General features: G+C 33.7%; 1 protein-coding gene across 2 annotated transcripts; it reads left to right on the forward strand.

Moving 5' to 3' along the window:
- The first annotated feature begins 258 nt into the window (after nt 1–258).
- dare (NADPH:adrenodoxin oxidoreductase, mitochondrial) lies at nt 259–22,969 on the forward strand. Of its 2 annotated transcripts, none has more exons than XM_067272348.1 (11): nt 259–770; nt 2,648–2,740; nt 10,643–10,765; nt 13,624–13,668; nt 15,034–15,204; nt 15,413–15,605; nt 16,346–16,533; nt 18,359–18,421; nt 19,129–19,237; nt 21,859–22,029; nt 22,768–22,969. In XM_067272348.1, the coding sequence occupies exons 1-11, from the start codon at nt 630–632 to the stop codon at nt 22,908–22,910; spliced, it is 1,440 nt and encodes a 479-aa protein (XP_067128449.1). In that variant the 5' UTR covers nt 259–629; the 3' UTR covers nt 22,911–22,969. The 2 variants fall into 2 exon arrangements, with proteins under 2 accessions (XP_067128449.1, XP_067128458.1); XM_067272357.1 differs by lacking the exon at nt 259–770 and adding an exon at nt 1,284–1,426.
- Nucleotides 22,970–23,031: the final 62 nt, after the last annotated feature.

A 23,031-nucleotide genomic window follows, 5' to 3' on the forward strand; every position in this document is an offset into this window, starting at 1 on the left:
CGAGTGAGGCGTGAACCCCCGATCGAACTCCGGTGTTTAGGGGGGGTCTGGTCACCGCCAATATGAGCGGAAACGGAGTCCACTCGGCCACCGGAACGGGTAAATCCATTTTATATTGTTTTTTATGGGGAAATTTATTTTGGTTTTAGAACAACTTTTAGGACCGAATTAAGTTCGAAAACCGAGGTTTGACTGTATTAAATTTCGAATTTAATATAGGAATTTTAATGCTGAAATTTTCTCAGGTGGCGCTGATACATTCTCACGTGTTTAGTGAGAGGCGTGTGTTTACTAAATGTTGTTATTCATTTATTAAATTTAAATGTTAGTTAAATCAAATGTGTTTATTTAATTTATAGTTATGGTTATTAAACTTAAGTCCCTACTCGGTAAGGAAACTATAAGCCATTTCGTTTTACGAAAATGGCCTTGGTGAATGTCGTAATATGAAGAATTAATGTTATCGTAACGATTGTTACTATAACAATAATGTATTCTGCCATGATTTTTCGGCCTTGATAAAACAATAATATCCAGGAAACATTACAACACTAAATGTGTAGATATTTCTCAATAATTGAGTTAGGTTTTCACCAAACTTTCATTTAACTACAAATTATGCATGAAAAATGTTCAGAAGGTTAATTAAGTCTTCGTTTCTTCCGAAATTAATACAGTCGAAAAGATATTTATGTACTGTAAAACAGTTGAAAGTGTGTATCGTTGGAAGTGGACCTGCGGGATTCTACACCGCTCAACAAATTTTAAAGGTACAGAAATTGTATTGTTTCATTCAATTTTCAATCTCTTCGTTCTCGGTTCTAAAACACAATTTGGGATTAATGTTATTTTTCTTGGATGCAGTTTTTACCAGAGAATGGATTAGATGCGCGACCGGTTGAATGGTCGTCTAAATCCCAAAATTTTGCACTTCTAGAATTCTTTTTCCTTCTGTGATAATCCGAAGTGGTTTTGTAGCCAGGATCGTTGGAGCGAGCCGAAAAAATTGCAAAAATAAACCCAGTAATAGTGGGACTGCCTACGTGAATGCCGTCGAATTTATCATTTTAATTTTTTTCACTTCGCCGAGCTTGGTGATTATTATTATTAATAATCTGTACTACATTTACTTTATCAGATAATGCAAGGGACAAGACTTGGATGCGCAATAAAAAATTAAGTTGTAAACGTGATGTAAAGGTTAAAGTGTAAGTGGGATCATTACATGTTTTAGGGGGACTTAGTTGCCTCGTAGCATGTTGAATCTACACGCCGATCTAAAATGCGTTCTTTAAAATGCATGTCTTCCTACCATTGATAGTCTTAAAGAACAAATTTAGGCTGCCGTTGATACGTCACGTCTGATACTTTCAAATGTGGGAATGTAGTTTGCAGCATTATATTACTCTGTATGTGCAAAAAGAGGGTCGACAATTTGACCATTGATGATTTTGTCAACATAATTATACTTGTGAGCCATTCTGTTTTCAAATTTAAGTTATTCGGATATAAAATGAAATAAGTTTTTCTCAAAATTTTATTTTTTGGAATGAAATAAATATATTAATTTTAGATTTAAGAAATACGATATTATTAATGAAGTTTAAGGAATCACCCAATGTTATATTTTAATTTATTTTTCAAATTTTGTAAATAAAATTATAATCTTTTTGTTTGACTCTAAGTGATGAAGGGAATGAGTTTCGGATAATTTTCTATATTTTGTGAATTGTTTGCAAATTATCTGGTTTTCTCAAGATTAGATGATTCTGCATTATTGCTATTGATTCATACAAAGATATTTTTTACAAAGAATTAAATTCTGTTTGACAAGGTTTTGTTTTTATTCAAAAAAATTAAGTTTGGATTTTAATAATTCATACATTTTTATAAATTTTACCTTAAATTATTTGCACAGACAAGTCAAATTGTGGATAGTTTAAATGTTATTTGTATGACTGGATGACTGAGGTAATAAAGGCTTGAATTTATTACTCTTGGATCTTGGATCTGTGGAATCTTGGTAGCTTCTGTAGGTTGTTAGGTCTTTTTTATTATTATTATTTAAAAAAATTTTTTTGCTTGGATGTAGGTAGCTGTGAACACTACGAGGGCCATTTTAGCATGCCCGTTATGGGTTCGGCCAAGTCCACAATGGGGCAACTAGCTGGTGAGATATGGGGTCTGATGTATCTGCACAGATTCCCTGAAAAATTCCTGGGGTATTCTGACCTGTCTGGATTTGATCAGAGATTTCCCAGAGCAGTAGACTGCCACCTTAACCATTTGGCCATTCAGCCTGTTTGGCCTGATTATGCTGGCTATTAAGTTGTCCTTGATGGCAAAAACCTGAGAAAAAGCTTATAATGCATACAGTTTGGTTGTTAAAACAAAAAAATAGTGTTATTTACATGTAAAATTATTTAGTTCTTAAATCAGGTAAAGAATTATTTCTTGCTGTGAATTTATAATTTGAAAATCTGAATGAACTAATTGTACAATCCAATATACGTAATTCATAATTATTACTTTTATTTTATATGTGAAATCTGTAGTAAATTGATTTTAATAATATTTTAAGACAAATTTTATTATTTAATGCATAATATGAAATATTTTGTCATTTCAAAAATTTATTTTTATATAGCACCCTTTGGCAGTAGTTGATTTATATGAAAAATTGCCGGTTCCTTTCGGTTTAGTTAGATTTGGAGTAGCTCCTGACCATCCAGAAGTTAAGGTAATTTAAGATTAATTTTTATTAAAACTATTTTTTAATAATTAATATTTAAATTCTTATTAAATATAAAAATTATTTCTTAATAATTAAGACACTTCTTAAAAAATTCTTACCATTATTTTGAACAATAAAGATAGTTTTTCATGCTTACCATGAGTTTGACTAGACTCACAATGGAAGTGCATTCAGTCTATGGGAAGAATCAACTTGGGTATTAACCAATGATCATCAGCCATTGATAATTTAGTTGTGGTAAGTCACTTCTGGTTTCTTCCTCATTAGTTAAACATGTCACTGCCATTATAAACAATCTTACGAAAGTTACACGTTTTGGTATTGGAATACAAGGAAGTTTGCTATAGTAGTTATTAAATACATGTTTCATTATGGTTAATGCATGCTGTAAAAAATAAATGCAATTGACAGAAAAGTTGTTCTGCCATCTAGTAAGAAAAAATAACGCATTCACGTATTGCTTAACATATTAAACGAAAAGTGCTGACATCATTAGAGAATTTGCCGATTGGTTTAACTGAATTGACATCGTGCGTGACATTACTATCGAGTTGATTCTTTCCATAGACAGACTGTAATTGGGTAATTAGGGATGGGCTTAACATGTCTAAGTTTAATGGCTCATAAAAATTTCTGGGGTTCTGATCCATACTCAAAACTGGCTGTCCTAAACCTGTTAATTAGAAACTTCATTATTATTCAAAACATTTCCTTGGAAGTATTTATAAAACTAGCAGGTAGACCTGGTGTTGCTCGGGCAAAAGTAACAATAGCGAAGATTAAGATTATTACGTTATAGTCACAAAAGAAAAAGAGTAATTTTATCAACAAACTAAGTATTTCTAAAGAAAGGTCGAATTTGAAAATCGAATGTTCTAATATTGTTCGATTTTTACGACGTGTTCTGATTATATCATTCGATTTTCATTGAATGTTCTAAAGAAGAAAGGTCGAGAAAAACCAAACTAATCTGATTAAATTTGAAAATCGAATATGTTCTAACATATTACTCTTTTTCTTTTTTCTTTTTTTCCAGTGCCCGTAAATCTTGCACGTCGCTTTCTCTTGTTCTCCATTGTTACTTAACACTTCTATTGTTGACACTTTCATTGTTACTTAACACTTTGGTACTTAAATTTGGTACCCTAACTGTGTACCAAATTTCAACTTTCAACTCCTAACTGTTTTAGTGAATATTAAGATTATTATGTTATAGTCAACCTTACCCATTTTCACAGAATGCAAGAATTGGGTCCTCCCTGTTTCCAGACTAATTACAGAATTTTTAGATAGGTCTAAAAATATGTTCGATTTCCTGCAAAAATGAAAAAAACTGCATCTGCATCTTGCACGTCGCTTTCTCTTAACACTTTCATTGTTACATAACACTTCCATTGTTGAACATCCATAGTTGACATTTCCATTCTTACTTAACATTTCCATTATTACTTAACACTTTCATTGTTACTTAACACTTCCATTGTTGATGGAAGTGTTAAGACTTAATCCTGTCCCTCTCCCCCGTGGGAAGGAATCTCGAAAAATCCCTTCTTAGTGTGCGTTCTTGTGACATACCCTAACTGTGTACCAAATTTCAATTTTCAACTCCTAACCATTTGGACTTTGCACTGATTATTATTATGATGGGTGTAGTGGGTTATACTCGGTTGATACCGGTGGCTGTGTACTATGCCAGACCAGAGTCAAGGCATAGCAACCAAAACAAAACTAAAATTAAATACAGTAAGTGAGTCAGTGTCAGTATTCAGGAATTTCCTAACAATATGGCATGTATTCAATATTGTGGCCTTCTGTAGTGTGATATATGTATTACTATTCAATTATAATGTTCCCAGGCTTTTTTGTAGTGTGTGTGGTACCACACACTACAAAAAAGAACGACAGGTACAATAAGCACATGTAAGTGTTTACATAAGTTAGTGTTTTTCCTACTTCCTTTGACGTGTTGATTTTTGGTATTCGTAGTCGTTGTGTGGGATCTGTGCCTGTATATTTAGTGAGTGTTTCCTGAAATATAAGTGAGAGCGTATTAACGAAATCTATGTCTATGTTATCAGTGATGTATGAAGAAGTGTCTGTAGTATCATTAGTGGTAATTGTTGTATGTGTGCTATTATCAATGCTTGTTGCTGGATTATCCTGACAGGTTACATGATCTTCATTAATGTTAGATGTTTCTGTCTGTTGATGTATTTGATCAGCAACCTGTTGTTTGATAAGTTCAAGTGTTGTTTGTGGAATAAGGTTGTTGTGTATAATTGTTCTTTATAATACTCTTTGTTCGGTGACAGTGAGATGAGGATACTGTTGTGTGAATCTATGGTGTAGTTGTTGTCTGTATGCTGTCATGTTTGTTTCGAGTTTTGTGATTGTGTAGTAAGTACGGATGATAAACTCATTCATTTCTACTGTCCATTTCATCTGTTGGTGTGGTTTTCCAGCCTTTGTGGTCTGTGGATGCATTGCCACAGAAACACCAAGGCTGGGTTGGTTCCTCACATGTGTTGAGGGCATTGCAGTAGCCATGCTTGGGCCAGTGCTGCTTTCGCCACCGGTAATCAAGGGAGACTGTGGCCTATTTTTCGAACGTGAGCCTCTGCCTAACCCACGAACGCGGACCTTGTTAACCCGGGTGACGTCCGAGCCGGTATTAATTATTATTATTATTATGTTGGGTTAAGTGAAATATACTCGGTTAACACCGGTGGCTGTGTACTATGCCGGACCAAAGTCAAGGCATAGTAACCAAAACAGAAATTAAAGAAGTGTATCAGTGTGTGTGTCTGTATTCAAGAATTTTCTTACAATATGACATGTATTCAATATAGTGGCCTTCTGTAGTGTGATGTATGTGTTTCTATTCAATTGTAATGTGCCCAGGCTTTTGTGTAGTGTGTGTGGTATGACACCTGTAGAGGAGAGAACAACAGGTACAATAAGTACCCTATCCATCCTCCACAGATGCCTTATTTCCTGGGCGAGTTCTGTGTACTTGCTAATTTTTTCAGTGCATGCGTTTTGTATATTGTGAGTGTTTGGAATGGATATGTCTATAATGTATGTGATTTTATTGTGTTTGTCAATGAGTGTGATGTCTGGTCTGTTGTGGTAAATTGTTTTATCTGTGATTATGGCTCTGTCGTAGTACATTTTGTGCGTGTTGTTTTCCAATACTGTCTGTGGGATGTATTTGTAGTATGGTTCGTGGATGTCTACTAATTTGTGTTTCTTTGCAAGCTCTTGGTGTATTATATTTGCTACTTGATTATGTCTGTGTAAATAATCTGTCTGTGCCAAGAGCTTGCAACCAGAGGTGATGTGTTGTATAGTTTCTGGCATGATGTGACATTTTCTGCATGTGTCATTTGTGAGTGTTGCATCTTTGAGTATGTGTTTTCTGTAGTTTTTAGTATTTATGACCTGATCCTGTATGGCAATCATGAATCCTTCCGTCTCCCCAAAGAGGCATCCCTGATCTAACCAGCTGTTTGACGCAGTTTTGTCAACAAAATCCTGGGCCAGATCATAAGGATGCCTGCCATGGAGTGCCTTTTGAGCCCACAATTGCTTAATGGTGTCTATGCTTTTTATATGTTGTGTTGTGTCCATATGATGTGAGTGTAAGTTTAATGGTGTGTTATTCGAGTCTGCTAGAGTTACTGCTTTATGTAATTGTGATGTTTCTTGTTTTTTGTAGAAAAACTCTCGCAGTGACTGTTGTTAGTGAAGGTTAACTATGTCAATCAGGCCACGTCTGCCATCTTTACGTGGAAGGGTTATAGCAGATTTAGGATGATGTTTATGCTTAGTAAGTGTAGTTCTTGTTTTCCTTTGGAGTTGCTCAAGATCTGTGTGAGTCCAATGTATAACTCCAAAAGAATATGTGAGTACTGGGATGACATATGTGTTTATTGCTTTAACTGTGTGTTTTGCATTTAATTGTGTTCTGAGAATAGCATTTAACCTACTTTGGTATTCTTTAATTAATCTTTGCTTTATTTGTGTATGTTCTGTTAGTTTGGCCTGTTGGAATCCTAAATACTTGTAGAACTCGCCCTCTTCCATGGATTCAATAATGTCTCTATTTCCAAGTGCAAAATCTTCTTTCTTCAGGATTCCTTTTCCTATGTGAACTGTTTTGCATTTATCTAGGCCAAATTCCATTTGTATGTCCTTGGTGTATGAATGTGTGATTTGTAGGAGTTGATGAAGTTGTTTTTGTGTGGATGCATAAAGTTTTATGTCATCCATGTACATGAGATGTGACAGTGTAAACTGTGTTGTTTTTTCGTGTCTGATATTGTAACCATATTGCGTGTTGTTTAACATGTTGGATAATGGGTTCAGGGCTAAGCAGAACCAGAGAGGACTGAAGGAATCTCCTTGAAAAATTCCTCGCCTAATAAAAATTTGGTTTGTTTGTATGGAAGTGTTACTAACCCTCAGATGTAGTGTTGTTCTCTAGTGCTGCATAGTGTTTTGAAAGAATGCAATGAGTGATGGATGTATTTTGTACATGTGTAGAATATGTAGCAGCCAACTGTGTGGAACACTGTCGAATGCTTTTCTGTAGTCTATATATGCCATGTGTATGTTTCTATGTTGTTTGTGTGCTTGCCGTAGAATGACTGAATCTATGAGTAACTGTTCTTTGCATCCCTTGTGGTTTCTACGACAACCTTTTTGTTGTTCTGTTAGAATGTCGTGTTCTTCAACATGTTTGTATATTTTGTTTGCAATACAGGATGTCAATAATTTGTAGAGTGTTGGAAGACATGTAATTGGTCTGTATTGTGTGGGGTCTGTGGTATTGTTGTTTTTAGGTTTCATGTAGGTGATGCCCTGGGTAAGAAAATTTGGCATGTCTTGTGGATTGATGATGATGTGTGTTAGATGTTTAGCTAGTTCCTGGTGCAGTGATGTAAACTTTTTATACCAGAAATTGTGAATGTTGTCTACACCAGGTGTCTTCCAGTTGTGTGTTCTGTTAACAGTGTATTGGAAATCATGTATGTTTATTTCAACACAGGGCATAGTTGGTATGTTGTGCAAGTTTCTGTTCTCCTCCTTGATCCAACCTGCATCAGCATTATGCATGACAGCACTGGACCAAAGAGAGGACCAATATGTTGTGAGTTCTTCTTCTGTTGGTGTGCCACTGTGCTGTGTATCAGTGTTTGCTTTGTTATTAATTTGTCTGTAAAAGAGTTTTTCATTGTTTGTAAATAATTTATTTTGTTGTTTTCGCAGTGTACATGTTTTGTATCGTTTGAGTCTACGTGCTTTGGCAGCAAGTTTCTGTTTTAGTGTATCAATGTATTCTGTAATGCGTGTGTTGTGATGTTCGTGTTTTGTGTGTGTTTTTATTTTCTTGAAAATGTTTTTGAGCTGTTTCCTTAATTTGGGTGTTATGTTGTTTTTAGTGTATTGTGTCAGCCTGCCTAATTGCTGTCTAATGTCATTTATTTGTATTTCTATTCTTCTCTGCCAGGCAGGCTTGTTATAGAATTGTGTTTTCTGTGTATCTGTCTGTGATTGTACTTTCAGACCATGGTGTGTCACTACTGTGACTGCCCCAGCATAAACTAATGTATGAATGTCTGAGAGTGTAGAAATTGAATGAATGTAGTGTGGTAGTAAGTGAGTGTTTACGTAATTTAGTGTTTTTCCTACTTCCTTTGACGTGTTGATTTTTGGTATTTGTGGTCGTTGTGTGGGATCTGTGCCTGTATATTTAGTGAGTGTTTCCTGAAATATATGTGAGAGTGTATTAACTAAATCCATGTCTATGTTATCAGTGATGGATGAGGAAATGTCTGTAGTATCATTAGTGGTAATTGTTGTATGTGTGTTATTATCAATGCTTGTTGCTGGATTATCCTGACAGGTTACATGATCTTCATTAATGTTAGATGTTTCTGTCTGTTGATGTATTTGATCAGCAACCTGTTGTTTGATAAGTTCAAGTGTTGTTTGTGGAATAAGGTTGTTGTGTATAATTGTTCTTTTTTGATCAACAACCCTTTGTTCAGTGACAGTGAAATGAGGATATTGTTGTGTGAATTTATGGTGTAGTTGTTGTCTGTATGCTGTCATGTTTGTTTCAAGTTTTGTGATCGTGTAATAAGTACGGATGATAAACTCGTTCATTTCTACTGTCCATTTCATTCGTTGGCGTGGTTTTCCAGCCTTTGTGGTCTGTGGATGCATTGCCACAGAAACACCAAGGCTGGGTTGGTTCCTCACATCTGTTGAGGGCATTGCAGTAGCCATGCTTGGGCCGGTGCTGCTTTCGCCACCGGTAACCAGGGGAGACTGTGGCCTATTTTTCGAACGTGAGCCTCTGCCTAACCCACGAACACGGACCTTGTTAACCCGGGCGACGTCCAAGCCGGTATCACACTTTGATCTAGTTATCACCATAATAAATATCTCCACAGAATGTGGGTGTGGTCACTCTTAGCTTCATTTCTCCCCATAGACCTTACTGGCATGGGTGTTCCTACCAGGAGCTTGTGCTCCAGCCTGCATTGCCCTATGGATCAGTAAAATTACTGGGCTCTCCCACCACGACCAGGTGGTGACCATGGGAGAGTTATTATTATTATTATGATTATCAACTCATCTCGATTATATATATAGACTTGACATTTTTTTTTTTCTGTTATACAGCTGTCTAATGACTTGATGGTCAAGGCAGTTAGGGCATCAGTCTACCACTCTGGAGGTCTTAAAACCTCAGGAATTTTTTGAGGGGTGGTCTGTTTTGGGTATGTTGGATGTCGTTCCTCACTACCCAACCACCCCATTGTGGGCTTGGTCAAATTCACAATGGGTATGAATTAAATGTCCTTTTACTGCACTAAGAAGGCCTTCAAAAAAAAATATATATATATATATATATATATATATTCATATTCATTGTATTTGGATTATGAATGTTATACAGATGGTTATCTCTGTTGCACAGGGATAGATTTACATGTATGAATAAATATATTATGAATGGAACTGACATAGCAGATGTATTCCCAATATCTGCTATAAAATTATCAAAACTTGAAGCCACACTTGACACCAAATTAGATAAACAACACACTATTTAATTTGGCATTGAGTGCGAGTTCAAATTTTGATAATTTTATGGAAACTGCAAAAAACACTTTTCATTTCTTAAATCCAGAGAGCAGTGGCTCTTTGAGCCACTGCTCTCTGGATTTAAGAAATGACAAGTGGTTTTTTTTCAAGTTCATTGAATGATGTTCTATCAGTTTCAATTGAGTTTCCTCTTACAGTACAAAAACCTGGGTTAATTCCAAAATTAAAAAAAAAATGAATTTAGTTTGTTTATTAAGCATTAAGAATTCACTGTTATTTTTAATTACAGTAGAGCGTCGATAAGTGGAACCAATTGGGGACTGGGGTCCTTCCAGTTAATGATTTGTTCCAGTTTCCGACTTTGTACGAAAAAATACATTAACCTGTCCGATGTTCAAATTTTTCTCCGTTGCGTATCGCTTCCTGTTGAATTTTTCTCCGTTGCCTGTCGCTTTGTGTTGAATTTTCATCGATTTTAAGCCTAATGAAAATTTTTATAATAATCATCGAGGCTGTCGTATCGTTAAAAATTATTTCTGCATTTTGTACAAACAAAATAAATATATTAAAGAATATAAAAAACATGAAAATTATACTTTAGAAGTAAATTTAGTATCAAAAACATTCGATTCAGCACGACACAGTCCGACTGAAAATCGTTCCACTTTCCGGCCATTCCACTTACCGATGTTCCACTTATCGACGCTCTACTGTATATCTTTATTTGTTTAATCGCAACATTATCTAACTTATAGTTTATTATTTTAGAATGTTATAAACACCTTTACAAAAACTGCATCGAATGAACGTTTCAGTTTCTTTGGAAATGTGAATGTCGGAAAAGACGTAACATTAAATGACCTGAGAAGTGCATACCATGCTGTGATAATGGTAAGTTTGGCAGAAGAGTAAAATAATAGTGAAAAACTAACTTAAATATATTAATTTGATGTACAAAATGGAATCGGCTTTTGGTAATTGTGTCAATTTTCAATACGTAATACTTATACGGGGTGTCCGAAAAGATACTGTGCCATTGTAAATTTGCAACAACATTAAATTTATACTACAGCACTGCATATGAGACCCATAAATCATACATCCAGCATTTCTACTTTTATTTCCACTAAAAACTATAATGTTGAAGAGCTTTTTGAGTTTATAGTTTACAAATTGGCATTAACTATAATTAATCTTTCTTGCAATTTTGTCAACTTTATTTTGATAAATTTGCATAGAATTTCTAAAATCAACTATTAATACTAGAATTAAGGTTGAAGAAATGGCTTTGATAACTACTACCATTCTGAAATTGTTCTGTGGAAATGCGTGTTCGTGGATTTTGATAGCTTTTGTAGAATGGGGTTCTTCTAAAATCAATAAAAACTTTCCATTGTGAATAACCTACAGGGAAAAAATCTTTAATAGACTTTCTTTCATCTCACAACTTTGTGAAATCTCAATTATAAAATACACTCAGATGTTAAATGGATCTAATACTCAAACTTTTTTAAAATGCTTATATTGTATTTGTACATTAAAAAGTGGCTACAGTGCTTTCTAGCCAAATAGCAAGTTCGATGAAAATCTTAAGGTCCATCCACACAATCAAATTTCTTGAATGTAAAAGTTATATTCAAGCCACTTTAATAATGTAGACAAGACAATTTGACCTTTCAAAGTTCTTGAATTAGAGAATTCTAAAATAGAATGATGTTCTATCAGACTAACCAGTTGCAATAATGCATTTTTGTCATGTGACAGTTTGGACAAAGAACAATGTGGAAAAGCAGTGAAGTCAATGTTGCACCTGTAAGTGTTTATTATGTAATGTAGTCATGTAGACAAGTTTGTCAAATAATGTTCATCTATATATATATGAATGAGGATGTTTGTTTGTTCGCTATAAACTTCTAGGCCGTTTGACTGATTGCTACGAAACTCATCAGTTACATTCACATACTTCTAACTTAAATAATGTCGTACATTCCGCCCCAAAATATCGACTGGATTTCTATAAATCAATTAATTTCTATCTATGTTCAATTTGCTGGCTTTACACGTAGGCCATCTATTGGCAAAAATTTAAGAAAATAATAAACTAAATATAATTCTTACAAGAAAAGGATATAATTTTTAAAAATATATATATATATTATATTCATTTAATTACTGTGACAATCATATAGCACAAAATAAAGTGTTATTCTGTGAAAAGTCTATGAGTTAGTATTTAATTTTCCACATCTAACAACTCAGGTTTTTTCATTTCTGAATGGTACTTTCTTAATTCTAATAAATGTCCTCCAGTAGCCGAGCGGATAAATCCACCAAACACTGGTAATTAGTCAGTCTTGGATTCAGGCATCGTCGACAGGCTGGCCATGTGGAGTTTTCTGAGTTTTCTTTACCTGAGTAACATCTAAATAGGGTCCAGTTTTCCATAAAAGTCTTCTTGGGATGCACTCCTTTGGCAGATGGCTCAGGTGTCACATTGCAGTAACCAAATAAACCAAACTAATTCTAATGAATGATTATTTATTGCAGCATCGTAACATGCTGGGCTGCAATTTTTTGTTACAATGTCCTCAATTCTTTTAGTGGTGGTCTTGCCCTTGTACATCATACTGTTCCTGTTAGCAAGAGTTTTGTCGGTCATCTATCTAACTCTGTTCGGGGGGAAATTTTGAATTGAAGCAACATGACTTCCAGTCCAAACTGGAAGTTCCTATGTGGTTAGTAATTCGGGCCTCCTGCCCTAAGCGTTCCATATCTGGTCTCGTCTTTCATCGATCTAACTTCTTTCTTGAGATTAAAGAAGGACAGACGGACAGATGACAACAGTTGGAATTTATAGGTCTACAATTTTTTCAAATTGCAGCCCAATAATTTTTCTATAAATGCAAAATTTACAAGAACATACTTCTCATGTAGTTTATAAAATCTGTTGCAAAAATATAAACATTATTCTCACGTTTTTAGAAGATTTTTTATTTAAACAAGTCATATGAAGTCTTTTGGACATTAAGATTAGCAACTCTGATTGCATGCAGGGCCATCACAATCTGTCCAACATGGATCACTTTTCAAATATTAATAGTAGACCAGTATTAATTAGTAATTAATACTGGTCTACTATTAATATTTGGTGGATGACTACTTTTGGTGGAAATACTTCAACCCCCTTCAATGGTCCCTTCTTTCTATCAGACCAGCGGTATGGTGGCGTTCAAATAGGAAAATTACGTAATACAAGGATACCAGCCTGCACAAAATATGTTTTAAGTAGTTTTTGAGAGTGCCAAGTATAAATGTTTGGTCCATTTCATGCAAAATATGATTTGTTATCAGATTACCATTTGATATTCGGCTATAAATGGTACAGTTTCTTAGAGTTAAAAAATTTAAGATATTGTATTTTCAATTGGGATCTACCTGACCAATGAAATTGTGCCATTTCATACCATCCGAGTATGGCGATAAATGCGACAATTGTAGGCTGAAATAACCAAACTCTTTATATGGTTTTCATTTTAATGTTTGTTATATTATAGTATTTGATTTATAACTTTTAATAATAAAAATTAATTAAAATGTTGGATTTTTCTGTTACGAAAGTTCTAATTTATTCCAAGATTCTGTATTTGTCGAGTTTTAAATTATTTTCACATTATTTTATATTTTTATAAAGTGTTTGACATGTTAAAAAGTTGCCATTTTATTGTAATTAAAATTATATGTTTTTATAGTGTTACGGAGCCGAAAAAGACCTGCATCTCGGCATACCAGGAGAAGTAAGTTTGAAATAAATACTACTAATTTATAAATTCTAGAACTAAACTATTTATTAATTAATATTATTTTAAATCCTCAATAATAAATCTATTTTCATTTAAGTACTGATAAAATATGAAAAGAGTTAAAACCTTTTAATCAAAAACAATTGTCTGGAAAATGATCTTGACACACAGATGTGCAATGCACAGAGAAAAGTATTAGAATATTTTTATTAACGTACGTACCATCGACACAGGCCAAACACAATAAAAATTTAATAATCATATATAATTGATGCTAAACTAACAATAATTGTTAATACTGCTGTGTATTGATTTGTTCACGTAAACCCTTCTGGCATAACCTATCAATATTTGGCACCGATTTTAACTGTCATTCAATCAAAATGTTCAAACTGAGCACCATTCTTACGATGCAAGTTCGAGAAAGAATTTATTGCTTGAGGAACTTCAGAGGACACGGCTATATAAATCGCAGTGACACCTTTGGTAGGCATGTAACTGGAAATGAAGACGTAAACACGAGAATAATTTTTACTTTTGTCGACATCGAATATTCGGCCGGCTGAAAAATATTACGATGAAACTGCTTGTAAAAAGGCTTTGCCAAGGAAAGTTCGTGCTTTTGAGATCATTTTATGGTGAATGGAAGCATTTTAGGGAGAAAAATGTTTTCGATAAAATTTTCTTATTTTTTTTGAGTTTAATTCAAATCTGAATTTAAAAATATTGTGTTCGTTTAAAAAATTTGACAATTTACTTGGACGGACCATTTCCGGACATATCAGAAGTCAAAATATCGCCTATCGATAGACTGTACCCTATTTACTTATCAAAATTTTTAGTATTTTTAATGAAACTCGTTTCCCTTCATTTTAAAAGGGTCTATAGATGGTCTGTGTCATCTGTTATACCGTCTTCTGTGGTATTGGAGTCGAAAGCTTTGCTTTCTATGTTAGTCTCTTCTGAATCAATACTGAATTTGAGGCGCATATCTTCTCACACGCATTCATTTTTGGTGCCGTTTAAAGAATCGGAAATGCAACATTTCTCAAAAGAATGTCACGCACAACTTTTTCCAGAATTTTTATCGGAATTCTTACGACATCGTTGTATTAGACTATCGAGGTTAAGTGGACCTCTTAAATATTTTCATATATCAAATGTCAGTCTAATAAAATCATTAAAAATGATGTAATAGAATTAGTGGCAGAGAAGTAATTAATAACCTCTAGTGCCACATGAAAAGTGCATCTTGCATTCGAAGTAAATACTGTAGTTTTGTGTATATAACAATTTATTAAATTTGATTCTTAATTTTAATAAAATGTGTAAAAAATGACAGAAAGCATAACATTCCAGAATACTCCTAATGTTATAGCCGCTCGGAAATTCGTCGGTTGGTATAACGGTCTGCCGGACGAGTCGAACCTTTCGGTCGACTTAAACTGCGACACCGCCGTCGTTATCGGACAGGGAAATGTTGCACTGGACGTTGCACGAATACTCTTAATGCCAGTAGAGTTGCTAAAAGTAAGTTTTAATTTTTTAATTTCGGGAAATTGATTTCAAATTAATTATATTAAAGTTGTAAGATAAACGGTACGTTTAAAGAGGTTTATATTTGAAATCGCCGACGACCGTACTGCTTACCCTATGATATATAACATGCTTCTATTTTCTTATAAAAAATAGTATAATTATATGTTAAATTTTTGTTATTAATCCATTTTCATTTTAGATGACCGATATCACACAGAATGCTCTCGATGCTCTTAGCAAAAGTAAAATCAAGAGAGTAATTTTAGTAGGAAGAAGAGGACCTCTCCAAGTAGCCTTCACCATCAAAGAACTTCGGGAAATGACGAAATTGCCCGGATGTCATGCCCTATTGGAAGAAAATGATTTCCGATCTTTAAAAGATATGATTCCAAGTAATATAAATTGTTTTCTAATTGATTAAATTTAGGAATGGAAGAAAAAAAAAAGGTCATACATCCCTAATACTACTATAGATATAATTGAATATTACAGATGCACCGAGTAATTATTTGTTAATCATTAATCATCAAGTGACAATTAATTCTCCAATAATTGAAGTAATAGATAATTAACTGTTCCAGTGAAAAAATATTATTTCGTTCAGTATTCTATTGCAAAAACATTTCTTATTCTTATGACTGTCACTAGACTGTTTTGATATTCACATGATAGAGACAAGATTGAATTTCGTCCAGCTATGAATTGGACCATCATCAAAGTTCCTGAACTTCTTGAAAAATATGGCTGTATTCACGGCTGTATCTGTCGATGGTATTACAATATCCAAACTAGTTAGTCGGGAAATGGCCGAGAAAATAAGTAATGGTACACCTAAACGTCAGTCAACAATTCAAATTTTGAAACTACCGCCGTGAATAAACCCCTAATTGTTGCCATGGCAAGTCACAAAAGCATTTTTTATTTTACATTTACATGATAAAGTAACAAACAAGACTTTTTCCAGAACGACAGTGATGATCATAAAATTTTATAAAATGCACCATGGCAAAAGAATTTGTTAAAAGACTGAATAACACTGAAGTTAATTTTATATTGATTTATAGTTAAATCGTATATATATAATTTCTCAAATTAATTTTCTCATCGGATACTAATTTGTTTTCGTTTTTAGTGTTGCCCCGACCTCGTCAAAGACTGACAGAGCTCATGGTTAAAACATGCGAAAATTCAAAATCTGTGGATATTCATTCGGAAACAAAACGGTGGGAACTGAAATTCCTGAGAACTCCTCTAGAGATAATTCCATCCGACGATGGAAACGGTGTGAAAAGCATAGTTTTTGGTATTAATAAATTAGAGGTACTTTTAAAAAAAAAGTTATTATTTCAAACTAAATTTAATGTTAATGTCATCTTAAAAATAATGAGCAATTATTTATTGTAATGTCATCACAATGCTGAGCTGCAATTTAAAATATAGGTCTTATTTTAGTAGCGTGTCTTGCCCCTGTACATCATGCTTTTCCTGTTAACAATAGAATCGTCTATCTAACACTGTTTAGGGGAAAATTTTTCAATTGAAATAACACGACTTCCGATGCAGACCGGAAGTTCGTATATATTTAATCGGGGCCTCCCGCCCCTAAGTTTTCCAAATCTGGTCTCGACTTTTGTCTTACAGCATTCTTGAGATTAAGGAAGGACAGACAGATGACAGTGGGAATTTATAGGTGTACAATTTCTTCGGATTGCAGCCCAATTAATTAATTTTTATCAAAGTAGTAATTATTTTCTTCAGAATATTGATTAATGAGAAAATAATAAAAGGTAGTTTTATAACTGTGTTTCTGATAAATCTTATTAGCATTTAGGAATATCTTGCTTTTACAGACCTGCTCCAGTCTCCGAATCACTTGAGATGCAAGTGATGCAGAGACTGGATCATAGAGATGTAATTGCTAGACAAGTGGCTTTTAACTGGGATGCTGCAATGACACTTCGGGAATGTTGAAACGATGCTTCGGGGCACCACAGAGACAAACTTTAAGGGTTTTACAATGACGCTTTAAAGGTGCCATGAAATAGAGCATAGAGTGGTGCCATAACACTAATTACATGCAGTACTAAAAGTACTTAAACTCTACACTAGAAAAAAGTAGGAGTGCCATGGTTCAAAAAACACTGCTCTTCTGCTATTTTCTGCAATGCTGGCTGGCATCATGAGATTTGCAGATTGTTCAGTACTAGATTTATAACTCAACTTTACTCAACATTTATAACTTAAATTATGTAACTGTTATAATTTAATATAATTTTTAACTTGTTTTGGTATTTTATATCCAAGTACAGGTAACACCCGTATAACACGGGAGTTACGTTCCAAAAACTTGCCGTGCTATACGAAACAAAGAACTAGTACGAAAAGGGGGGGTTAGGTTCCAAAAGTTAAAAAACATGCTATTATATTTTCATAATTAAGATTCTTAATTATGAAAATATTCATAATCTTTATTAAAATTTTCTTAAGAAGTGATACATATTAATATAAATTAAACAATGCTTTCTTCATCATCACTAAGCACTTTTAACCGAGGGCGTTTTCTTTTGGGAAGTTATCCTTATCCTCCGAGCATTTTTCTGCATTATCTTCAGATCTGTGCTTTACCTTTTGCAAAAAGTATGTAATTTTAGATTGCTTGCTTTTAGTTAAAAGATCTTTATAAATTTCCTTATATGGTGTTAAGCAGTTATGAAGAATAAAGCAAGTATGGAATAAGGAAAAAACATCTGGCAACTACAAAAGCAGAAGTGTCGAGATCTGGCAACATTGAAACAAGTTTCGAGAAGGACCATGTGTATCGACAGAAGGCGGGAAAAGAAAATTTACATACTTAAGTACTAATAATACATGAAAATAATAATTTTCGTGAAATATTAGTACTTAAATATGTAAAAATTTAATACATTTCATGTTGTACGAGGGTTTTACCCAATTCTCGAACCGTGTTGGAGTGAATCCGTGCTATAAAAGTACCGTGTTATACAGGGATGGTCCCAATTCTCAAACTGTGTTAGAGTGAAACTGTGCTATAGAAGTGCTGTGTTATGCGGGGGTTACCTGTAATCATGTAAAATTATTTAAATGAATTTAAAATACTAATTTTTGGATACTCTTTATGTTTTAGGGTTCCTATGATAAACCAAAAATTTTTTTGACAGAAGAGAAAGAGACAATAGATTGTGGCTTGGTAAGTTATTTATTTCTGTATGTAAAATATTTAAAAACATTTACTAAATTTTATGTAGAATTTTATAAAGTAATAAATTGACCATTGTGATGGCAAAAGCTTCAGTCTGCCATTTTGAAGGAAGCGGAACATTTTACTGCAATTCGACTCGGATGCATTGCGACCGTCCCGTCCCTACGTCGTAAACCAAGCTCACGCGTACCAGGCAGAATATATGTCATTTGTATAGTTTGTAACGTGCTATTACTTCGTGCCAAACAAGTCATTTAATTGATTAAATAATGAAGATAATGCGTTTGCAATTTCCAAAGGAATGTTATGTTGAAATCTGTTGAACGTGCACATGCACCTTAAAACCATTTTAATTGTGCAATTTCAACAAATTCTTGTATGCTCTTAATAATTAGTAACTTAAAATAAAACGGTATTAGGTATATTTCTGCAAATACGGAAACCATTTGTCCGCGTCACGACACACGTAATCCAATACCTTACTAATACCGAGCGATCGGCCGGATTTTTATCGAATCATATTAAGGCTAATTAATAATCCAAATTATTAATTCCAGCAGATTAAATAATAAGTTATAATGAAACATCAAAGCTTCTACTGTATTGTAGTTTATTATTTCAAATACTTCTTTAATATTGAATTTAAAATGTGCTTATTTATTTTGTATTTAAAAACCTTCCTGTTTATCTGAAAGATATTGAGAAGTATCGGCTATAGGAGTCTTTCGATAGATCCGGAGTTGCCGTTCGACAAAGAAAAAGGAATCGTTCCAAATATAAATGGAAGAGTTGTGGGAACTAATGGTATGGGATTTTTTTTAGAATTTATTGCATAAAATTCTAATTATTTTTATATATATATTAACATATTGACGATTACGAGTCCTTTAATTGATTAAAAATGCTTTTAATTGCTACTGAAATAAATTTTAAGTCCACAGAGTAGTTTATTTTAATTGGTCCACTGGAATAACTCAAAAATTATGCATTAAATCAAAATTGTAAGAGTTTGATTCTTCCGATCATATCTTCTCTACTTCTCTAGTTGTCGGTTCCTCTTTGTTACAACATTCTTTAAATATCCCCACAAATAAAAGCCTGACGAAGTCGAATATGGCGATCGTATGGGCCATCATACTTGCCCAGTCGTTTTTCTTCCTTTTCTCGACGAACATCACGGAGATTTGTAGATGCACGCACATAGTATGCCAGTCACATAAAACTTCAAATGCTCGTAACTTTTGATAAGTCTTTCAGATAAAACTTTGCACGCTTTTACATAGAACCATAATGTGCAATAAAAAACAGGGATTTCCATTTAAGAAAATAAAGTCGATCCCCGGTAGTGCCACTTGTGAGGAAACCGACGATGCCGCACTGTGGCCCCTTAGAAGTTAACATTTTTGGTTTAACGAGTTATTTGTAGGATATGTATTTTTTGAGTTATTCCAATGGATTCATTAAAATGAACAATCCTTTATAAGTATTTGGAAATGAAAAGGTGTGTAGCATTTTTATTTGATCAATTAATTTGTTGTCATCTGTGTGTTTAAAAAATTTTAAAAAACAAATAATGGAGTAGAATATTTCTATTTCATTTGAAATAATTCACAGTGTCTCTGGTTCTTATACACTTATTAGTGCGTAAGAATGAGAAAAGCAATTTCTACTTTACGGTGAATACCTATTTTCATCATCATAGGGGAGCACGTTACATGCTCCCCCATGATGTGATGAAAAAATTGCAACTAGTACTCGCACAGAATTATCATCATCCAGAAGTATACAGTACATTTTCTTCAACTTCTAGGTGTAAACTTACATAAAATCGTCCAATCATGCACATCTCGATAACACAATTTCCTACAATGCAGAATGTACGGGATCCTACGTCGTACAGGATTCCGCCATATTCTAAAAAACATTCTTTAAGATATCAAAGTTTAAAATGCCAATTATATCTTTGCCAGGAGCATAGAAGTGTGCAGGCAAAAATGGTCTGGCAGTAGCATTAAAATCGGGGATGAGATGGTAAAGGAAATGACTATTTTATATTCAAAAAACATTTTTTTTTTTGTTACATTTAATCTAAAATTGAGTTTCTTTGTAATTTTACCCCAGAGATTTTCTCTTTCATCCACTGTAGATATATTTTACGACAAATATGTTGTCTATTAAATCATAACTCAAACGATATTAATACACCACAATTTATGGTAATTTAAGCAGACTCCCAAACACGCTTTAGACTTTGAATAAGCTAAAACCGAAATACGGATGTAGCATACAATAACCTATTACCGTGTTCTGCTGGCTACCACTACAGATTTTCTTGCAAATCTCAGTTGATGACGAAACAATACCCATTCTATTGCATGCAAATGGTTTACCGGTCGGTTTGATCGGCTAAAAATGGCTTTGAGAGAACACTATTATTAATGAATGTATATAAGCCATGTTACTTTTATTGAGACACTACATTTTGGTATACAATATACGGTACATTTTGTAGAAAAGAAAAGGAATTCGAGAAACAATGGACGTATTATCTCTGTGTTAAACAAGTTCACCAATACAAGTTTTAGTCGAATGTGCTTGTCATAGTCTGCCGAAATTTTGGCAAGTGACAAAAAGTGATTGTTAGGAGTGATTTGGGCTACAATTTTAAAATTGCAAACCTGTACATTCCACTGTTGTTTGTCTGTCTTTCCCTCCTTCCTTAATCTCAAGAAGAGTTAGATAGATGAAAAACGGGACCAGATATGGAACGCTTAGGGGCAGGAGGCCCAGATTATTAACTGTATAAAATGACAAAATGAAGATTTGAATAATAATTTTCTTACCATTAAAAGATTTCTGTGGTAATTGTCATGGTTCTAACATATTCTATAATTCTCTACCATCGGAAAGGATTACACTAATAATTTATCATCTAGCAGCATAAAAATAATAGTTCTTTCTACACTAAACTCAGATTGTCTTTTGTATTAATTAAATACTGTATATTTTAATCAAAAGGCCACTTTGGAAAGACCTTACATCCGTCGATAATATGAAAGTATTTTTTTTATTGAAAAAAGGAGAGAGAATGCAAGTTTAACTTTTCTGTCATGAATCTGGCATTTAACGGATTCTTTAAGTGATCGTACAAATACTTTAATCTTTGTTATGAAGATTTTCCAATTAAAAGAATCATTAAGTAAGAAATTTTTTGGATAAAATTGCATTTATTTTATTATAAATGCCCGCAAGAGCCGAAATGTAAAAAAACTTAATTTATATTTATGGAGCAGTAATTTACAAGTGTCATAAAGTTAGTTTATAATGAATGAAGTTGATAAATCTGAGACTAAAGAATTTATTAACATAAAAAGTACCAGATTTTTCCAGTTAAATAACGGAATTTTTTCACTTGTTGTTTTCAGATCTATATTGTAGTGGATGGGTGAGAACGGGTCCTAAAGGTGTCATTCTTCACACCATGACGGACAGTTTTCAGACCGGGAAGGCGGTGACGGAAGATTTTGAAAGTGGCAGACTGTCCTCGGAAACCAAGTTGGGACGTGACCATGTGTTGAATTTGCTTCTTAACAAAGGTTTGTTCTCTTAATTTGCCCTCTTTCTCCGTCTCACCATCTCGGATCGAGGAATTCAAACTAACAATTAAGTGTGCAAATTCTTAAACATATCTTATGTCTGCTTTTTTGGATCTTTTTATGTGTATCTCAGGTATCGACAGTTCGCACAAAAATTCAGTTCTACTAACATATAAATATTTCCCAGTCAGTCAGAAGTCCACGCAATTGGGCATTGGCCTATCATTGCCAGCAATCTAGTAATAATATCCGTGCTAAATCCAGATCTAAACTCGAGTGGGATAACAGTTGAGGTGCGCAGTGGAGCCGGCCAAGATTTAATTTATAAAAATCAGATGCACGAGTAAATGGCAGTGGATCTAAGAATTGCAGTTTGGAACTATGGCCAATTTTACTTTGGGCCACCGAAAGTGAAATTTCTAGTTACAATGACTAAACGCACAAAATATAGAGGAGTAGAACAAGGACAAGAACAAATTGAAAAAGTAATGTTAAAAGATAGAAATCACAAGACCAAGGTAACTAACAGTAATGAAAATTCTTTTCCAACTTGTTAGTCTCAAAGAATTTCTGTAGTTACATCAATGTCAGTTCTGTAAAAAAAAAAAAAATTTGAAAACTCATCAAAAAACACATTAGTTGTCATATAATAACACTAGTGCCTGCACTAGTCTAGGACTGAGACGGAAGCGAGCCAAATAATTGTTATTCGTGACTAAAGTTAACGTTTCGTTTCAGGCATAACTCCCGTGACGTTTGATGACTGGGAAAAGATCAATTTTGTCGAACAGGAAGCCGGCAGAATGCTTAATAAACCTCGAGAAAAACTGTTGAGTACGCAAGAAATGCTGTTGGTGGCCCGGCAGAAAAGCCAAATATAAAATGAATAGTCTCAAAATATGTATAAAAAATTATAGAGTAAATACTATATAATTAAGAATTAATGTATGATCATTTTGTATCATTCCAGTCTACACTGGAATGATGTTTTGATGCTTTGTG

Source organism: Centruroides vittatus, unplaced genomic scaffold, assembly GCF_030686945.1.
Source record: "Centruroides vittatus isolate TY-2023 unplaced genomic scaffold, ASM3068694v2 contig_1112, whole genome shotgun sequence".
Taxonomy (NCBI): domain Eukaryota; kingdom Metazoa; phylum Arthropoda; class Arachnida; order Scorpiones; family Buthidae; genus Centruroides; species Centruroides vittatus.

Bases quoted from the DNA above. Each gene is read 5' to 3' on its own strand.
- dare (XM_067272348.1), top strand. From the start codon at position 630: ATGTTCAGAAGGTTAATTAAGTCTTCGTTTCTTCCGAAATTAATACAG. The intron at 771-2,647 runs GTACAGAAATTG...ATTTTTATATAG, and splicing joins CCGCTCAACAAATTTTAAAG to CACCCTTTGGCAGTAGTTGA. The intron at 2,741-10,642 runs GTAATTTAAGAT...TTATTATTTTAG, and splicing joins CTGACCATCCAGAAGTTAAG to AATGTTATAAACACCTTTAC.